The sequence below is a fragment of the Magallana gigas genome, chromosome 5, assembly GCF_963853765.1.
Source record: "Magallana gigas chromosome 5, xbMagGiga1.1, whole genome shotgun sequence".
In the NCBI taxonomy this organism is placed as follows: domain Eukaryota; kingdom Metazoa; phylum Mollusca; class Bivalvia; order Ostreida; family Ostreidae; genus Magallana; species Magallana gigas.
The window spans coordinates 17,881,651-17,903,308 of record NC_088857.1 but is presented as its reverse complement, the minus strand read 5'-3'; the positions used below and the strand labels follow the sequence as shown (position 1 = coordinate 17,903,308).

The window sequence follows — 21,658 nt, the reverse complement described above, 5'->3', positions numbered from 1 at the left end:
CAATTATAATTTATCGAATAAATCAGTGGCCATTAATAAAAATACTTGATTTTCATATATAAATGATTTTGACGGGCCTTGCAAAACTGATTTCATATATTTTTTAATTTTCATATATATTTAAAGTAGGCGGAATCTTGTTGTCGAGTGGATATCAGGAATCATTATCATTTAGGATTGTATATCATCGTTACAAAATTGTACGGAAGACCTATTCATTGCTCGCAATGATATATCATCTAGTTTTTACTATATTTCGTAACGCCGAATCATAAGGTAAGCTCTGCAAAGAAAAATTAATCTTAGCAACATAGGTCATATTTTAAAGATGTTGTAATCAAAATATTTTGAATTCTTAGATAGATTTTCAATAACTTTATTGAAATTACTCTGACAATTTTCTTGGCAATACTATTGTACCAGCTACGTGTACAAATAAGTTAAGAAGATAAAACTCCGGCATCCCGGAATTCTTTGTAATGATTGCCTTTTACAGCAGACAATGCTTTAACACAGTGTCGTGGTTATGTTCGACAAAGATAACCTAAAATCGTATATCTATTGCATTTTTATCTTCTACTTTTTTGATTAGTATTAAAATAGATATTAGTCGATATTGTGGATATGTAAATTAAGAAAAAAATGACCATCGTCTTTCGTAATTTAAGGATTTGATTTTGTGCATTTACACGAATAGGAAATTCACGAGAGTTTGAGTTGAATTTGTCAGTGATTATTGAATCACAACTTTATATTTATCCCTTCAATTTATTCCAACCTTGTAATGTCCCTGTTGATAATTACGAATTGTACATTACTGTCAAGGTGAAGAGGGACAAGCATTTATTTTCATTGTTTTAACTAATCATAAAATTAAAAAGGACAAATAATGCGACCATCATATTTTTATTTCATAAAACCAATATTTCAATTTATATATATCGAACTTTAGTCAGTCATCTTTGAAAATTTTCGCTATTCTCCATTGCATGTTTTCACAAAAGATAACAGCTTTTTATCTGAATATTTCATGACCTGCAGTTTTGTTGTAACTTGCTCACAGTTAACAAGTCAACATGTCCCGATATTGGAGCTTTCTTATCTCTATTGTCCGTAAGGCTTTGCACATATATACTGATTTACGGCATATCAGCCTTTAAAATCTATCAAATGGTCGTTCTTAATTATCATAATGGAAACTTGATTCAACAAACTTGACAAGAATTCAGTTATACTTTGTTTGATCTTTATGCGCCACCAGGCCATACTGTCCAATTTGACAAGTTTATAATCAAAGAACTGATAGTACTGAAAAGCGCTCACCTAGCTTGGTTCTAAAGGAAATTTACTTTGTATAAGGTTAGTAAGAAAGAATCGATTTGATTTTTCTATATTTCAGCTTCTGTTTAGGCAATATATTTCCTCATCACTGCGTGGCAACCCCTGGAATAGTGTACGTAAGCCCCGCACCTTGGATTCACAATAGCCCGAACTTTATATTCACAATACCCCGTGCAACTATGTGCGTAAACCCCTGAAACTGTTTCCCTAACCAGAATAAATGATGAATATTTCTGCTCATAGGGGGCGGTTATTTGATGCCCCGGAAGTAGAAGTCTAACGACAATAAAGATAGCGCTTTAAAAAAAGTTTACATTCTCCCTCATATTTTTTTCTTCATAAAGGCTTAAAAACTAGTAACAGAAGTTGTAAAGAAACTTAGTGCTCCTTATTGTATGTCGTACCTTAATTAAGTGTAAAGTGTAGGAGCAATTCGTCTTTACACCATGGACTCCTTCAAGTCAACGAAATAACCATTAGGTCTACCTAAATGATTTAAGAAGTATTTTTAAGCTATAGATTATTATAAAATATAGAAAAAAGTACAAAAAGTTAATTTGCAATTGCAATCGTTCTTTGCAATGTCCTTCTTCAGCTTTTATTTTGATGCCAGCCCAAATCTTGCCCTTCTTACTATTTAGACCACAGCTATTACAGTTTTTGTGTTTCAATCTTATATCTGCATCTCTCAAAGTTTATGTTTTTCACTTTAGTTTATCATGCAGTGTTTTGTTTGACCGTGTGTATCCCTTTGTAAAAGCTTTCATTATTTATTTGGCCTCTAGTTATCCTACTGTTAATGCATGGTCAAAATAAACCCATCTTCTAAAGAAACGATTCATCTTCTTATAAAGGGTTTTATGTTGATTATATTTACATAAACGCTAAGGGTTTTATAAACTCTGTAGATTTTCCTTTTTTTAACATTAGCACAATGTATAAATAGTGCACTATTTATTTCATAACAATAATTATTAAATTCTTAATTCTAAAGAAAACTTAACTAACTTCTTTAGGAATGACGTGAACTCTACAGCGATCCGTACGCGCATAATTTACGTGCATTTAACAATTCGTTTTGTTATACTTTCATGTTAAATCGAAATCTGATTAGTTTAGACACAGTTGATAATCCGTTCTATTATTCTCAGCGTTGGCAACACAATTGGCAACAGTTAACACAACGAATTGTTACATGCGCATAAATTATGCGCGTACGGTTTGCCGTAGAATTCACGTCATTTCCACATTAAAGCAGTTTTCTTTAAAATTAAGACATTCGGTATTAAAAAAAAATGTATAGTGCCTGTTCGGGTTGGTAACAGTTGAATTTGACACCCCTCGAAAACCATCGTCAACCTCCTCTTAGCGTTGCAAAGTATGTTGCTTACGCTGGGGATAATAAAACGAATTATAAACTGCGTCTAGACCAATCATATTTCAGTATTTAACATGAAAGTAATAACATGATTTAAGAACATATGCTCAATAAGATCTTTAATACATTTTGGGATACTGAAGATTCCAAATGATTTGAATTTTGTTCATAGTATTTCTTGCAACGCAGTTTTCGAACAGGTTCATCAAGCATCGACGTTTTGTTTCACGCAATGTCGCACGGACCAAGATTGCCACGGAAGTTGTAGAGATTCATCTCACATACCCGTCTGTGATTGGGTTACTTTCATATTTGAGAGAGAGCTATGTTGCGTTTGCAAAGGTAAATAGATAGATAGATGTGTACAAAAAAACGTACGTTTTAACTTAATGTAACGAAACAACGCATGCATAAAGAAAACTATAAGTATTTGGCTCATTTATATACAATGGTTGCAGGGATCAATTGCATGTAGCTAACTTACATCATACATTATCTTTTTTATAGCAGCAACATGTTCTTCTGACACCGATTGTTCCGGTCATTCATGTAACAGTGGATATGTGTCAAAATGCAACTCGCAGCACAATTGCCATTGCGAGCGGGAGCCTACTTGTACCTTAGACATAAATTGTAGCAACCACTGTGCCTCGGGCTACACAGCAACCTGCAGCAACAGTCAATGTCATTGCCAAAGGGGTAAATTAAGTATTTACGCCTCTTTCAAAAGAAGGCACAGTGCTTTGCAAATGTTTCTGTAATCGTCGGCTTAAAGACTAATATACACAAATTATCTTAAGCCAGACGTAGCAGATAATATCATTCACCCATTGTCTAATTTCCGATAGAAAACCTGAAATGTTTTAGTTTCTAATATTTCTTTTTTATTTTGATTTTTCTTATAGGACAAAGTGATTTTATTATAAGTATAGGATTGTGATTTAATTTTAAACGTAAATTATTATGATAACATGCAGACGAAATATATTAATGCTTGTTTTTTGTAGTGGTAACATGCTCATCTGATGCTAATTGTTCGGGTCAGTCTTGTAACAGTGGATTTGTGTCAAAATGCAACTCCAAGAACCAGTGCCAATGCTTGCTGAAGTCTACTTGTAGTGTTGACACAGATTGTAGCAACCACTGTATCTCGGGCTACACAGCAACCTGCAGCAACGGACACTGCCAGTGCCATGCCCACAAGGGTATTATGTGGATTTATACGCCTCTTTTATAAGGAGGCACTATGTTTATACCTTTACATTTTTTTCCTTATTTTGTATTTTTATTGGAAGGGGTGGTATAACATTTATTTTTATTGTATTACAATCAAGAAATGGTTTAAAAGTTTGAATTTCTTTTCCTTTTTCTTCTTCAAATGAATGTTACATATAAGTACATATCAGTCTTTCATTTTTGCTGACTTTCATTGTAACATTGTAACATCGAGTAAAGAAGAACTCAAACAATTGTAGAATCGACACAGATGACACGTTGCTCCTTTAATAGTGACTGTGCACATTATCATTGCTCGTCTGGAAGAAGCTCGTATTGCCGAACTACGTTTCTAGATGGACATTGTGATTGTTTGGGTAAGATCAATAAGGTTCAAAATAATTAGAACTGCACTTTTGATCATTGTCATATAATATTATGTTTGGAAGTTTGCATATCGGTTAATATAAGCATTAGTATACAAATCAAAAAGCAATTAAATCACGCAAGCTTCAGAGGTCTTTGAAATTACATTTTTTTGAATGAAACTTTGTCCACATTTGATTTTTCTGTGTGGGTTTTTTGTGTGGTATTTTTTCTCGTCTTAGAATTTTTGAAAACTGCACAAAATAATACTTTTAATCATTTACTGTCAAAACGAAAATCGACAGAGTTCCGTATTTCTTATCTATTGGATGACTATCGAGAAGCCGTATTTCGATTATTGTTTTCTTTTATTTGACGAACTCTCATTTCTACCAGCCTGCTCATTTTGCCCTTCTTTGTATCAGCCTTGATTAATGCTATAATCACAGTTTTATGAAACAGAGTGTCGAGTGGATACTGACTGCTCGCAGCAATGTCAATACGGTTATTCCAAAAATGCCAAAGCACGATTTAAAATTGAGAGCGATAAAAATCTGAGGTATAACAGTTCAATAGTATTTATTCTAAAGATTAAGTAAGAATAAATAAAGAAACGTTAATCCAATATTTAGGTCTGGTATTAATTACAACGTGTTGTCCAGGTACATGAGAGAAACTATAGCTTGGCAAGACAATCATGAATATAAAAGCATGTCACAAATCATCTATAATATATTACTGTTTTGCAATTATATTCCGAAGGAGCATCAGCCCACTGTTCCAGAAACAGCGACTGTGCAAATCTCCAGTGCTCATCAGGACATACTCCTGTCTGTTCCTTATCAACCCATTCATGTCATTGTCAGACAACCTGTAATACCCACCACGATTGTTCGCACATGACCTGTCGCCGTGGTTATTACTTGGTCTGTTCCGCAGCACAGAACAACACTAAGACATGTGTTTGCAAATCAACCTGTTCGATGCAGGACGAGTGCACAAATTATGGCTGCTCTAGCCAATACAAATCCTATTGTCAATCCGGACATTGCCATTGTGCACACCGATGCTCTTCCGATTCATACTGTTCCCACTATGGACACTGTGCACATAGTAGTAGTAGACAACGCTGTTCAACTTATCTAGGGAACATTTGTGTCTGTGAAGGTATGTAAAATAATTGTGCTCTTATTTGCAAAAATTAATAAATGGTTTTTTTTAATTGATACCAGTTTCTCTTCCAAGAGTGTGTGCACGATAGCGAATGCTCTTATTTTCATTGCCAACCATACCATTCGCCGATTTGTAAAAACAACTCTTGCTCGTGCAAAGCTGATCCTGGTAAGCTATTGCCAGTATTGATTCAATGAATCCAACTTTAGTATTCGTTTTGTTATTAGCAATATAAAAGGATTATCTATCTGTTTTTTTATAAAAACAAAACCCCATTTTCACTTAGCTATACCGCTCTATAAGATTCTTTGTCCTACTATTTTAATGACACCTTCCAGTAGTTTATCACCTCATCGACAATTTTCATCTTTTGTGTACACTAGGGGAAATTTGAAAATTAGACTCTAGAAAGCTACATTTTCGTATTCAGTTGATGGAATTTGGAGTCAATGGGAATCCTGGACAACTTGCAGCGTCACGTGTGGACATGGGCGTCAAACACGTGAGCGCTCTTGTACAAACCCAGCACCTGCACGTGGGGGACTGCCCTGCAGTGGGAATATTTCTGAGGAGAGAAATTGCAGTCAAATTTCATCTTGTCGGAGTAAGTTTGTTGTAAGACGGTTCATTTTTGCACGACAGAAAACTTATGAGTTCGAATTAAAAAAGAAAGACAGTATCCTTACTTTGTTTGGAATTTGTATTGTTAAAAGTTGATGGTGGGTGGTCAGGTTGGGTGGCCTGGTCTATCTGCTCAGTTTCTTGTGGGGGAGGAACGCACACACGGGCTCGCAGGTGCAGCAACCCTGTTCCTAGCAACGGCGGAAGTTACTGTGTTGGGGACGTGTACCAGACACAGACGTGTGCCACGGCAGCTTGTGGAGGTAGAGTTTTTGTTCCATATGTCTAGTAATGGAAGAGACTACTAAAATCTAACTTTTTAAAAAGGGTTATCTTTAATTACTTTGTTTGGAATTTGTATTGTTAAAAGTCGATGGTGGGTGGTCAGGTTGGATGGCCTGGTCTATCTGCTCAGTTTCTTGTGGGGGAGGAATGCAAACACGGGCTCGCATGTGCAGTAACCCTTCTCCTAGCAACGGCGGTAGTAACTGTGTTGGGGACGTGTACCAGACACAGACGTGTGCCACAGCAGCTTGTGGAGGTAGAGTTCTTTTTTCAATTTAACTCTCTGAACTCATAGTAATTGAAGAGGCTCCTTTTTAAGTCCATTTTTTTAATTACAGGGCTAGCCTGTCCAACATGTGACCACAATCTTGTTTGTGCCTTTAACAACACCTGTGATTCCTCGGAGACCTGCATGATCAGGTCTTACCTCAAGACAAGGTTCACCGTCCACTGCTCCAAGGTAACGTTTTCTGAAGGGGGTAGTGAAGAAAACAAAGGTTATTTATATTGATAATACAGATTAGTGAAGGTTGGGGTATTCAAACATGTCAACATTTTATGCCTTCGAAATCCATACCTGGGTTTTTTTTTGTTTTGACTGTATATCAATTTTTATGCATTTCTTCATAAAATTTTGAAAATAGTTTTTTTTATAGAAGGAGGATTGTGCCTTTGAGCAGTCCAACCTTAATGGAGAGATATATTGTTGTGATGACCATAGCTGTATACAACGATATCTTGGAATTGATTAGCTCACAAAATAAATTGCTATGTAATACCACTTTTGATTTATGTAGGATAAGGAAATAGGTACAGTCATTCATTTGTCCTGTTTTTATGTGCTTAAATATATCACATAAACTCTATATGCACAAGAATACCAATAAATTAATTAAGAATCTATAGATGGTTATCTGATTAGACTTACGGATATTATGACGTCATAAACTGTGTATTCTCACGTAATTTTCTTAGCAGAAGACACCCATTATATAGTGGGTTTTAAATAGAAAACCATATCCGAAGAATTACACACGATAAAATTTGCATTATAACTTTATAAATTTTATATATTATATGATATATCACGTATTAAGATACATTGTATATTAATTTCGTCATCGGCGAAGGTTGCGGACACATCTTGATTTTTAAATAACTGCAAGAAAAAGTGTAATTTTTCATCTTTTTTTACTACATTATAGAATTATGACAGAATATTGAAGGCATTAATTTTTTTTTAAAACATGATTAAAGTGTTTAACTTCGTACGTCCTAAATACACCCGTGTTCAAGATATCATATGTGTGTTTTCATAAGATAAAAGATATTTTCGCTCCTTAACACTGCTTAATTCATCATCGAACGACTGGCACCCTTTCATTTGATCATTAGAAATGCACTCCGAAAGCATTGCAAATAATAAAAACAGAAAAATAAAATTCGACCAAAAACTTGAGCATGCCTCTTGAAGGAGGCTGTATGGTCAACAAATCAACCATCAGATCTAAGTATAATTTTAAGATATGATTTGTTTAGCCATGAACTATAATTACGTGAAGAAAACATTCATACATTTTAACTTAATATTTGGTCATTTTCCTTTATTTTTATGAAGAGCTCTTCTTCTAAAGGAGAATGATACAGTCTAAAAATGGCCACCACCATCCAGCCCTCTTTATAATCATAAATCCATCATGCTTTCTAATGGTAAAAATACTGATTTTGGAATATCAGGCAAAATTGAAGTTCATACAATCGATAAATAGGTTTTTTTTTACTTTGTATCGGGGTGTTAAGACCGAATTAAATAATTGTTTTATGTGAATCCTAAATCAATTACTTGTTAGAACTGTTTTAAAGTATGTGCTTCAATTAAGGGTTCCTTAGATCTGAAGATTTACAGTTTGCAATAACAATGAACTTATCCAGCCATTCGTATTTTTACATTGAAAAGTTGTTAGAGTCACAATGAAATCCATTCTACCAAAAAGCATGTTTATAGTCCGTTGCAGTTAGGGGGATTTAGTTGTTACTTTTAATCAATTGATGGTCCATCACAAAATCCATTTTGAATAATTCTTAATCGGATTACTGTATACCTTGACGCCATTTAATTTTATTTTATATGATGAATTGTCGAAATAATGGTGAACAGCTGGATAAGAGAATGAAACTGTCCATTAATTTTTCTATTGAGAAAATAAATTGCAATTAAGCAGAAAGAATGTGTTGCGGCTTTTGCCAGTTTCTGTGTTGAGGATAGATATTTTTTTTACAAAATACCGATAAACTTGGCCAACGTTGACAATTTTGTGCAACGGTAGGATGAAATCGCACCGAAAGAAATTTGTCTTTGCGTTTCTCTGCCTATGGCTACATGCTAAAGGTAAGATTTTGAATCTTTTGAAATTCAACGTGTCAAGATTTTGTGAGGCGATTTCATTACAGAAGTTTTCTGCAGATCTGCAGTTCTTTGAGGAGAAATGGATCCCTACCTAACATTTAACATAATGGCGATATAAATACGACAAAGTTTTCTCAAAGTTTTATCGGTCACTGTTGTCACTTATTACCCTTTTGCAATGCTCAGTTGAACTTGTAGGCGATAAATGGTTTGTTTATCAAATGATGATGATATCTCTTTTGTTTAGGGATAAAACTGATAAATATATACTAGCTTTTCATTCTAAGACAATTTGTGGTCATTCATTTTGTATCTTAAGGTGGCTCGACACAGCAAGTATATTATTTGATGGATCGATACAAAGTCTTTTTTCTAAAACATGATTACAAAACAAAGACCAATATCAGCTTGTATACAACCAAAAAAGCGTTATCTTTTTTTTTAAAACTATATTAATGAAAATCATAAATTGTACATTTTATTTTAAATCTATGGATAAAATCTACTTATTGTCCTCGCATGAAGCAATAACCATACAATTATACTTTATAACAAATTGAGAGGAAATTGTGAAGGAAAATCTTAAGTTTGAACCGATCCCGATTGTAATTAAACTGATCCCGAACAAAATCACAGGACTCTTTAGTATATATTCATTAAATTGTATCAATAGATTCAAAATATATAAAAGAATAACAAGATTAATTTTCATTTAAAATAATTTTTAATGAAACAATGAAATAATTGACCAGACCATTTTGATATGTAATAACAGATAATCAGATTTTGCATCAACTTAGACCAAATTTTAAGCCCTAAATGTCCTGTTCGCAGAAAAAAAAAATATCTCTATTTTCTCTGAAAAAAATTACAAAAAAAATCATATAAAATAATTTGAAGCCAATATCGGACTATTTTTAAAAATCATACTTCAAAATAAATTCTCTGTCGATCCATAAAATAAAATTTTGAACTCACGACCTATGAAACCCACTCTCCAACCAGTAGGCGACCACCGGACTAACCACTCCGTCATCTTGGCTCAATAGTTCTACTTTTCTTGAAGGCATTTTTAGTAGGAATTCCTTTTTGTGGCATGAAGTACAGGAATGGAGGGACAAAGTTGCTCTGAATGACTATCTCTGGAAAATGGATGCAGCAAGTAGGGTTGTCTGCTCGTTTCATTGCCTACTAGACAAGACCTGCGAGTCTTTCTTCTATCATAGCTCAACGAAACTCTGTGAAGGACATCCCTCTGTGTACCTCTATCTGTCAGACGCCAGTAATCAAGTGTCACCCCATACACAGTATTATAAAAGTAAGTACTCGCCACATGGTTTTTTGATAAGATGCGCAGTGCTGTCTCTTTAATAATATTATGCTGTGGTAATTTCATGCTTATGAAGATGGTGCTTTTTGAAGATGGTGCTTTATTATATGAAGATGGTGCCTTATGAAGATGGTGCTTTTTAGTATGAAGATTGTGCTTAATATATGATGATAATGCTTTATTATACAAAGTTGGTGCTTTATATAAAGATATAGTGATTAATTATATGAAGATGGTGCTTTATTATATGAAGACTCTGCTTTACTATATGAAGATTATGCTTTATTATATAGAGATGGTGCTTGATGCTTTATCATATAGAGATGGTGCTTTATTATATGAAGATGATGCTTTATCATATAGAAATGGTGCTTTATAAAGATGGATCTTTATTATGTGAAGATTGTGCTTAATTATGTGATGATACTTTATTATATGATGATGATGCTTTTTTACACGAAGATGATGCTATATTTTATGAAGATCGTGCTTTATTGTGTGAAGATTGTGCTTAATTATATGATGATACTTTATTATGTGATGATGATGATGCTTTATTACATGAAGATGATGCTATAATATATGAAGATTGTGCTTTATTATATAAAGATTTGGCTTTATAAAGATGTTGCTTTATTATATGAGGATGGTGCTTTATTATATCATACTTTATAAAATGATGAGGATGCTTAATTACATGAAGATGATGCTATATTATTTGAAGATGGTGTTTTATGACCATATATATTTTGTATAACCACAGCATAATATAATTAAGCACAATCTTCTCATAAAATGACTACATTAGGCAGCTATGGCGTTCCATGTACTCGTCCCTTAATACGGAGCAACATCATGGTGTTTAGCTGCTGTTCTGAATCTTGTGGATTTCGCTAATGTTTATACTTATCTAAATCAAGTTATTTTTTTGTTTCAATAATGTTAATATATTTTGTCGTTTTATTGTTTACATATATTTTTAAAGAAATTGTTATTAGAAAGAGAATTTATCAATACATAGTTAAAATTAATAATATGTAAGCCTATCTGTAACTACGTACACGTATTTGATATAATTAGTCATTAAGTTTGCCATTACTTATGACATTAACATTATTTTTTTAAAACTTCATTCTGTTCAATTCCTTTAGCAAATAAAAGTAAGCATTTATTGACATCTCCTTTTGATAGTTGCCTGTGAGGGTGGACCGTCTTATAGATACGACCGAGTCATCAATACCTGTTACAGCGTGAAGGAGATCAGAAGGTCATGGTACGCTGCACAGTTGCACTGCCAATCAGAGAAGGCCTGGCTTCTGGATTTGAGTGACTATCAAGTAGCGTCACATCTAATGAACAACTTCAATAACTACCATGACCCTTGTAGGTGAAATATTTGTTGAATTTTCAAATCAATTTTTAAATATATGCCAATATATATAAGTTTTGGTATTTTCCGTCTTTACCTAATTGTTTATTCGGATAAATGTTTTATGTTGCAGCTAAAATTTACTTCTACACTGTCAAAACTACTTATTATTTTCAGCTTAGGAGAACTGTCAATACAAGATGCGAAACTTAAAATGTTGCAATCAATCAAGCATTCGTTTGAAATTATGATTTCATTGATATATTTTTCATATTATTGACTTATTCTAACATTTCCAGTGTCTTTGCCTGTGATACCACTAGGTATCGATTTTGTACTATAAAACCCATAACTTCAAATGACGCCAAATTAAGGCACCAGCGTGGTTTGCTTATTTATATTCAAATATTTAATCGTACGATGGCTTAAAATTATACAAATTTAAGTTAAAAGGAATCATTATTAGAATATTACGAGGTGGTGATTTCGGTCGGGGTGTGATCAAATCTATCATATAGCTCTTCGGGCTTTATTGGATTTGATCACGCCCCGACCGAAAATATCACCTCAAAACACTCAAAGAATGATTCCTTATTCCTTATATAGTGCACCATGAATAGAGACGTTTTAACAAGGGCTTTAACTTTCGGCAGTACGGCTATTTTAACTGAAGATATTGCACACGTTCATCCATTTTAGTTCTGATCTACTACTGGTTCTGGTTGGGATTGACTGATCTTCAGTCGGAAGGAAACTATGTTTGGAGCCATTCCTCCAAAGCATTGAATGGGTCCGGGTACTGGTTGCCAGGAGAACCAGACAACGCAAATATGAACCAGCACTGCGTGTACATGAGACACCAAGATGGACGATTTCAGTGGGGTGATATAGAATGTACCACAGACTTCATAGAGTTCATATGTCAGTCCATTGTTGTTTGAATGCAATTCTCAACATTTAAAACGATGATTTACATATATTTATATTCCCATCGTGACATTAAAATTCTGAAGTTTTGCTGGTTTTTTTCAAAACTGAAATATCATTCAACTTATGGCACTTTTATTATGTGTGTTCAAAATTGTAAAAATGGCACAATGTATAAGATTTCATTACAGTGATAAAAAATGTACAATATAATCACATAGTTCGGAAATATATACAAATATAAATAAATGTATTTCTACTTCATCCTAATTTTCAAAATTCTTCAGTTTTGTTAGCCATCCAAAACTGTCATTCGCCTAAAGTTATGGCACACCAGCAATATGTTAAAATAAAAATGACACTCTCTGAGAATTCAGTGGGTTGATTTTAAATGTTCAACAGATTTGAGATCATTTTGTTTGAATGTACTTTTCAGAAGTAGTTTCATTTCCATCGCGATTTTTGGAAGTCTTCTGATTAGATGTTCCTCAATACGTGTCATTCAATTCAATTTTTGTATTCGAAGTCGTAAAATATCATGACGCAGTTTCACAAATCTTTGCTTGTATCTCCTTGCGTACATACATCCATTATTAGGTCTACAGTTAAATTTTTGGAATGAGTCACACTATAGGCCGACTGAAAACTCTCTATTGTGGAATACCCAAATACTTGTCATTCAATTCAATGCCATGGCACTTTTGTATTGGAAGTCTTAAATTAACATGGCCCAGTTTCACAAATCTTTGCTTGTATCACCTTGCGTACATACATCCATTATTAGGTCTACAGTTAAATTTATGGAATGGATCACAGTGACACTATAGGCCGACTGAAAACTCTCTATTGTGAAATACCCCAATATGTGTCGTTCAATTCAATGCTACATGGCACTTTTATATTTGAAGTCGTAAATTAACATTGCACAGTTTCACAAATCTCTGCTTGTATCACCTTGCGTACATACATCCATTATAAGGTCTACAGTTAAATTTTTGGAATGAGTCACACTAAAGGCCGACTGAAAACTCTCTATTGTGGAATACCCATGGTCAGAAATCAAACACGGTATGAACTTGAGATCCGTTCTACTGTCCTTTAGTCTAATGAGAAAATTGATCTTTGATGGAGTTACTCCGACCTTCTGTGCAACCATAGCGAGGTAAACATCATCCTCATGAAACCTTGGAATGTATGGCATGGCTTTTTGGAGTTTTAGAACGGCTGCTTTGCTAAAGAAAACAGTCCCTGAAGGAATGTATGGTGGAAAACAGTCAAGCGGATAGGCCTGTCTTGACACGTAGTGTTTGTTGAAGTAATCTCGCGTTGGGAATGGTTCATCTACGACAAGCCCACTGTAAAGGTTATCAATTTTTTTCTCATCAACCGAACGTAAATAATTCAAAGTATTTGGGAAATTCACATACATGTCATCGTCTACAAAAACAACATATCTGGCATTTCTACAAAATTTTGTTATCCAATTAAATGCCATCTCCATTTTTAACGTGTTGCTCCAGTAACCGTCCTTGAAGTTTTCTTGAACAATGTCTTTGTACAAGTTGGCCTCGGCGTCAACCTGCTTTTGAGTTCCTTCACTGAATGCCATGATAAAGATCATCTTGCGGTTCCCGCTGTTACTATCGTGACCCCAGGAATGCCGAATGCCATGACGTTTCTGGAAGTTTTTAGTTGCAGATTTGACAACAGTCAGAACATATATTTCCGGGATCCCTTTACAGATTGATTCAGCAAGGTGTATATATGAATATGGATGTTTGTTTACGGGTTGTAAAGAAATACTTTCTAAGTTTTCAAATTTCAGGTGTGGATATCCAAAATCACTCCCACAAGTGTAATTGTTACTTGCGTGCTTCATGTATCCATAATAGCACAGGGTTATGATGCTGAATATACATAAGCTGATATAAAGCGGTTTGATGTTTCTTTTGGCAACCCAGCATGAATTTAAACTGACGAGAATTTTCATGGTTGAAAAAACCAATTTCATCCTCTAATGCAGAACTGTAATAGTAATTAGAAAAAATGTTAAATTTCTTTATCATAAATGTGTTGTTGCAGCATTGTAATAAAATAATTAGTATCTTTATTCTTTTTTATAAATATGGGCTACAAGCAAAAAACCCCAAATAGATGTTTACCGGATTAAGTTGAAATTAATATGATGAAATTAATTTAAGTGAAAAATTAGTGGTTAAAAAAAATAAATAATCTACAAGTAAGGGTAACAAACACTATTATTACATTTATTCACCAAGGCAACTAGTTTACACAGAAGGAGCGCCAAGATATAAAAAGTCTAAGCACTCTTTCATAAATCATTATCTTAATATGTGTTTTGTCTGTTGAAAAAGAAGATGACTTTTGGAGGGGGTACTTCGCTTAGTTTTAACACTGATGATCATTATGTGATACAGCATACTTATATACGTGAGTTCAACACTGTTGCAATTCTTGTAAAGAAACATTGTGATGGTCCACTAGCATATCTCTTTCTTTAAATTTTAACAACTTGCTAACTACAAGGCCATTTGCTACTTTTTGAGGGGTTTGAAGCATCTCTGATAAGAGAAATTTAAATTGTGTAGTTTTTTGCCTTTCCTCCCCGTGGGCTTCGTGGGTTGCGCAAATCAGTGCAAAAATGGCATATTTTTCAAAAGTCTTTTTCTCTATTTCCATACATGTGGGTGAAAAAAACTAAATACATGGTTGTGATGTCCATGAAGCCCTCAACCAAAAATCTTGAAATTCATAACCCCTTAGGGTTTAGACCCTATTGCGGGGCCAATATGCCATATACTAGTGGTGAAATTTATAAAATTTTAGAAAATCTTTACTTCCAGATAATTTTAAGGAAAACTAAATGCATGACTATGATGTTCATAAAGTCCTCAATCTAAATTGTGAAATTCATGGCCCGTGGATTAGGGGTTTAGGCCCTAAGGTGGGACATGTTAGTGAAAATTGATTAAATTTTAGAAAATCTTCTCTACTTCCACACTATTAACGTATCACATAGGTAATCGACCAATCAAAATGAACTAAGTCAATTGTGGTTGAAATTATTTTTTTCCTTAACTGCATTTTTACATTTCCCTTTACTCAGTTTAAAAAAAATTTTTGTTTCAGCGAGAATGATATTTCATGTAGATTGTCAGATGATTATCTTTTTTCACAGGGAGTACTTCTTTCAGGGCACATGCAGTAGCTTCCTGGGGAGTGTGCAGTCTGTTTACATACAAACGGAAAACACGTGGTTTTAAGGGTATAGACCTGTTTGAAGATAGATGCTGATTCATGTGCCCTTTTTTTGGTGTAAGCAGTAAAGCTGATGAGATCGTAACAAATAACATTTTCCCTGAATACTTTTGAAGGTGTCAACGCTAATTTTTAGACTCTTGAGATCAATCTCAAGCTTGCAAAGATGATGATTATTATTATATGGATATACACCATATAAGAACTTGGTGAACTCAGTGTATCTTTTATTGATACACATAGGAGCGAAATGATGACCTGAATTGTCTCTCTAAGAGCAAATCTTCCCGCATTCTTACTAAGCTTTCTGCGTATTTTTATAAACTTGGACTGGGGAGCAATTGCAGCAAACACATTATTGCATTGTGTAAAAATGCGAGTTTTCATTCAAATGACTTGATTGAATTTACGTTCGTATTAGAGATAGGTATAAGAATGTAGTAGGAACAAGAGTAAATATAAAAGAAAGTAGTAACGGATAAAAAAATATTAAAGCAACATAGAATTATTAATAAGCAAGCCATGAATAATAAAAACGAATATAAGTAAAATATGATAGGCAATTAAGGTGACATTCATGTGTAAATGTACAAATAGAAATTAAAGCAAAATAAGAAAAGGAAACATCGATTTTTGGCGGAAGTTTTTTTTTTTCATATAACATGCACAGAATACAATGTACATAAACTTTAAATACCATGTTTGTTGTACTTAATTATTGATAATGAATAATTTTAGAAGCATTCTTTAAACTGTAGTTTGTAAAACCAGTTAACTAGACTATGATAAGCTTATGATTTATTCAGAAAAAATGAATGTATTTTAATAAGACTTCATATTTTTCGTGACGGTTACATTTAAAATGTGAACGGATTATATTAAAATATGTATCGAATGTTTTTTTATGTTTTCTTAAGTAATTAAAAAAGAATTTATTAATGATATCCTTAAAAGCAAAGATTTTATTACGATTATCATTAACAAATGAAACAATGTGGCCATAACATAACGTAACGTCGCAAGGTGAACAGGGTCATAGGCAAAAAAAAATCCATACCTTTAAATGCCATTCAAAGTTATTTATAGTTATTGGATCATCATGAAACTTCATACTTTAATGTTCTAACAGATACAAAAATCTTGAATTGTGAAAAAAGGGCATGGGCACAATCATTTATGCCCCTGGAGCTGAACTATAGCCTCCAACTATTGCAATCATTTTGAGGAATCGATAATACATTGTGTATATTAAAATTTTATTTTTATTTAATTGTAAACAAAGAAGTATCTGATTGGGGTTTACGGAGCAAAATGAAGCTTAAAACGAGGCTCCTAGTCTGATTAAAACCACCATCCCCTCCTTAAAGAGTGAGTAAAATGTTCAATGATGTAGAATGTAGAAGTCTTACGGACCAAGATGAATAGGAGAAGGGATAGTTTTTAATCATGTGACTGTGCGACTCCCTAACAGGTCATCTATGGGCTTTTGTACTTCGGTGACCGTCAAGGCATGTGGGCCTCTTGTTTGAACCATTCGTCAATATAGTTTACAGTGTGTGTGTGTAAAATTTACTTAGACACAAACAAAAGCTGTGAAGCCTATTCTGAACACCCAATTAATCTTATTATAGCCCGTCGTTTATACCAGATTAAAGCCTTCCCGTTTGTTCCTCTGTCTTATTTCTTACAATAAAAAAATTGCATTGCCCCTAAAAAAAAAGTACAGTCTTAACTTACCAACTAACCAAGCTACTGCAGTGCATCGGATGGTCAGAGACAGAGCCGGTAGACAAGGACGGGAACCAAACAAAAGTGTGCAAACTGAAAGAGGTTCTTACACATTTCGAAACCGATAGGTTTCGGCTCGATCCATTTATGATTACAAGTAAAGTTAACTGTTACATGTACGTTACAAAGAAAATTATTAGACCCCTCATGTTTGTTAAGTTTATAATTTTAAATGTGTTTTTTAATAGGCTAACTGTAAAGAGTAGTGAAAGGTAATGATCTATGTGATTGTCATTGCATGCGCGGATCCAGTTCTCCAAATTGGGTAGGTTGGGGGGGGGGGGGGGGGGGCTGAGAGATGAATTAATTGTTTGTTATGGTGCAAGGCTTTCTTTTTCAAAATATTATTTTGTGAATTTGAGAAATTTAATTTTCCGAAGGGGGTCCGAGTTATATAAATAGGCTTTATCATGCGTTTATATTTGTTTTTGTTATTAATACCCCAACCGCAACTTGTTTAACCGAGCTCTATCAGAAAGGCCCAAGAAGTTGTGATAGTGATATATCCTTATTAACAGTCTTCTTTGTCATTCTAACAAACAAAGCCGGACACAAAACAACACAGCGAATGTAGTTAATTCAACTGGTCTAATTACATGCGAAAGTGCGGTGTGCCGTTATTTTTCTTCAAATTTTCATGAAAACTAAAGTAGTTAAAGTACTGCGCAAACTCTAAAAAAAAATTCCTTTTTTGGTAATGGTCATTTTTTTTTAGGTGCACAATATATCCGCGCAAGGTGATTTTGTTCCGTCGTCCAAGCTATGCCGATTTTTTTTATTTATTTTTTTTGGGGGGGGGGGGGGGGCTAGTCCAGTTTATTTTATCTGAGTGAACTCATATAAAATTGTCTTTGAATCTTTTCCGTGGTTCTTATTCTCAAATACAAAGAAGATGGGGGAATAAGATGGCGCAAATGCCCATTCGGTTTAGTAGTGAAATACAATTTTAAATTTATTTTCCCCAATTAAATCTATTCAAATATATTATAATACAACTTTGCAAAAGCAAAATTTCTAACTATAGTCAGTTTTAAATATATTTAACAAAAAATATGAAAAAAAAATATTGTCGGAAATTTTGGTGGTATCGAACCCGTAACATAAAAACCCTAGATATATACGGTTAGCTTATGCCAGGTACTCTAACCACTGAGCCATTTCAGACACAACAAAGGCGGCTTTTTTAAATATTCTGTATGACTATGGTCACGAATTACCGGACTTGTATTATTTTTTCAATACGTTCAGTTGTTGGGATACAAAATGATATTTTTAATGTATAGTGGGTCATCTCTCCACGTTTTTGTTGATTGAAATCGGTTTGTTTTCCATTAGACCTTAATTAGACTATGAGAAAAATATGGAGCACAGACCCACTCTATAAAAGAAAATGCATTGAAGTTCTAAAAAATGACAATATTTGCAGGTTTTGATACGTATACGCCTGTTTGAGTCAACATATTCCAAGTATTGAACATACCTACCGGTTACAAATCAATGATTCGTTAAAAATATATTGTTTTAAATGATTTAAAAGAAAAACCATCAGATTGGTTGATACTTTAATTTTTTAGTAGCCTGTCCGACCGCGTATGGGCATTTTACACGCCTTATCCACCCATCCTATATTTGGATGTTATTTTACTAGCCAGGGTTTCAGACGGAGCAGAAAGACGCGCCATATTCTGAGCTGTCTTAACCCTGTCAAATTTAAGTTTTTGTATCTTTCTGTCTCTTTTTTCTTCTCATGTCACGGGGTCGTTTAAAATTCGCCTTCAAATGAAGTTAAAGTTAGAAACCGGTGGTGATTTCAGCTTTAAAGGGGCATGGTCACGATTTTAAAAAAATTATTTTTTCGATTTAAATGTTTACAATGCTTTAGTAAGGCATTTTAAAAAGGCAACCAAAATTTGAGTGTCATTTGTTGAGATATAAGCACTGTCGTGTATCCGCGCCGGTAGTGACGTGTTTGGATAAAGTGAAAATGGTGGTTCCGTTTGCTTCTTGATAAGTTTTCGTGTTATTTAAGGCTTATATTGTCTACTTTTACACGAAAAAGATCGTCAGATCTATTTAAAAGTGTATAAAATCTTTAAAGTTCTACGAATTTTATGTTAACATTATGTAAATAAGCAGTTCATGTCGATTAATTGTGAATAACGGAACAGGTTTGGATGACCTTGTTTTTCAAAATAGGATCGGTTTGGATACGCATCTGATACGGTTTGGATGTAATTAATTTGTGAGTGTAAATAGTTCCTTTACTTATCCCCTCGCGAAGGGGATATACCATCGCTACTATTCGATATACATGCCCTCACTGAAAAGCATGCTGATATCGTCATGTGATAGACATATGAAGTCACATTGTTTAAAAAAATAAACATACACGTTAAAGACTTGTGCATTTAAGCCAACAAAACTTAATATACCGTAATTTGAATTTCAATTTTACACACGCTCCAAATAACGTGCAATTGGCTTACAAAAATTGCATACAGATTGCTTTACAGATATGTTAAGTCTATTGTATAATCATTCCATCGATATTAATTTCGAAAGATTCAGCCTTACCAAAATCTGTACCGACACAAAAAAACATGTGTTTAAGACAGTTTCAATTGTTATGCTTCTATATCGTTATCGGCTTTAAACGTGAAAACGTCAAACAATCAAAAGAGATCAGTCAAATACAGAATTATACCAACTTTAAAAAGTTTAAAGTCTGTAAAATCATCTAATGATACAAATATTTTTTTCTTTTAAAATTGAAACGATATAATATATCGATACACTGCACAGAACAAACCGTGATAACGTGGATATTTTTAATTATTGGTATCCTGATATGGGATTCATGAAAATGAAAAAAAATTCTCTTTTGATACAGAATATTTAACTTATCCAACATTATACTTGTCTATTTTTCTAAATTAAAAATTGAAACGTTCCCAAACAACTTCTTAGTTTTGCAACAGCCTAACAACTTTGCTTTGGCAAATTTTTAACTATGACATTTTTATCATTATACTTTCATGTTAAATACTAACGCGGGTTTTGTACTTTTACTGCAGTGACACCACCTTCATTTCCCGCATGAGTCACCAAAACCTCTTGATATACATAGATACATATTTATTGTTTTGATTTTCTGGTGAGAATTATGATTGAATAAAATTTAATGTACATATAAAATGGCGATGTTTACTTAGGTCTCGTCATCACTTGAATTTTTTGGACAAACTATTTCTAACAACAGAGTAAATATATGACTTGGCAGACATCTATGGTACTTTGTATCATATCAGTATAATCACTGGGAGTGAAATAATTGTAGAACTTTCTTTGTCTAGCGATGTACAGGCTTGGTATTGAATGTAAACGAGGCTCACTTTCATAATATTATTACCAAGCACGTTCTCCGTTAAACGTACTTCACGATTATAAATATCATTTCAGAATAACTAAAAAACACATCATATTGTCGCTTGCCACAAAAGTAGTAGATAGTTGTCTGTTAAGGTGTGTATATGATATATTGCTTTTCAGGTTAAAGGTGAAAAACTTATATTTTCTTTATAATTTAAAATTAAAGAAAGTATTCTTTTGAAATGTCAGTAAAAAAAAAAAACTTGATATAACTATATTTACATTTTCAATGTCTTTTCATTTGATAACGCTAAGTATCAATTTGTTCATATTCAGTCCAATAAATTCAAATGACGTTTGCTTATTAAAATATTTAAAAGTACAATTGCTGTGAATTAAATTAATATAAGAAATAAGGAATCATTCTTTCGATATTGTGAGGTGTAATTTCGTTTCGAGCTTTATTGGGTTTGACCACGCCCCGACCAAAATAATCAACTCATGATATTCGAACAAAGAATGATTCGGATCCTTATTCGTTAAATAATCAATTTCTGATCAATTATACACTAAATATACCATTTTATCAGAGGAAAAACACAGGCTTGTCTAAAGAAATAAACTTCTAGTCATCCAGTTTTAGTTCCCTTCGAACATGTGGAAGTATTTTGGTTTTATAATATATCATTATAATATTATATAAAAATATTAAAAATCCTAAAACTTTAAATTATTCAAACCGTACCATTTGCACAATTGATATTTTAGCATCCAAACCGGAATAATTTATTCATCCAAACCGTACTACTT

At 33.4% G+C, this 21,658-nt stretch overlaps 2 protein-coding genes across 2 annotated transcripts; both read left to right on the top strand.

The window, feature by feature from the left end:
• The first annotated feature begins 1,040 nt into the window (after positions 1–1,040).
• Positions 1,041–7,262, top strand: LOC117680309 (A disintegrin and metalloproteinase with thrombospondin motifs adt-1). The gene is made up of 12 exons (XM_011413901.4): positions 1,041–1,113; positions 2,909–3,061; positions 3,227–3,418; positions 3,727–3,924; positions 4,195–4,311; positions 5,063–5,467; positions 5,546–5,641; positions 5,904–6,077; positions 6,187–6,357; positions 6,465–6,635; positions 6,718–6,839; positions 7,036–7,262. The coding sequence occupies exons 1-12, from the start codon at positions 1,077–1,079 to the stop codon at positions 7,129–7,131; spliced, it is 1,932 nt and encodes a 643-aa protein (XP_011412203.3). The 5' UTR covers positions 1,041–1,076; the 3' UTR covers positions 7,132–7,262.
• A 988-nt stretch (positions 7,263–8,250) lies between these two features.
• Positions 8,251–13,059, top strand: LOC105317292 (hepatic lectin). The gene is made up of 4 exons (XM_011413899.4): positions 8,251–8,768; positions 9,853–10,104; positions 11,308–11,499; positions 12,185–13,059. The coding sequence occupies exons 1-4, from the start codon at positions 8,708–8,710 to the stop codon at positions 12,424–12,426; spliced, it is 747 nt and encodes a 248-aa protein (XP_011412201.4). The 5' UTR covers positions 8,251–8,707; the 3' UTR covers positions 12,427–13,059.
• The last annotated feature ends 8,599 nt before the right edge of the window (positions 13,060–21,658 follow it).

Excerpts from the sequence above, each read along its gene's own strand:
- LOC117680309 (XM_011413901.4), top strand. The coding sequence starts at position 1,077 with ATGTCCCGATATTGGAGCTTTCTTATCTCTATTGTCC. Across the intron at positions 3,419-3,726 it reads TCAATGTCATTGCCAAAGGG|TGGTAACATGCTCATCTGAT; the intron begins GTAAATTAAGTA and ends TGTTTTTTGTAG. Across the intron at positions 4,312-5,062 it reads TGGACATTGTGATTGTTTGG|GAGCATCAGCCCACTGTTCC; the intron begins GTAAGATCAATA and ends TATATTCCGAAG.
- LOC105317292 (XM_011413899.4), top strand. The coding sequence starts at position 8,708 with ATGAAATCGCACCGAAAGAAATTTGTCTTTGCGTTTCTCTGCCTATGG. Across the intron at positions 10,105-11,307 it reads CCATACACAGTATTATAAAA|TTGCCTGTGAGGGTGGACCG; the intron begins GTAAGTACTCGC and ends TCCTTTTGATAG. Across the intron at positions 11,500-12,184 it reads CAATAACTACCATGACCCTT|TTCTGATCTACTACTGGTTC; the intron begins GTAGGTGAAATA and ends CATCCATTTTAG.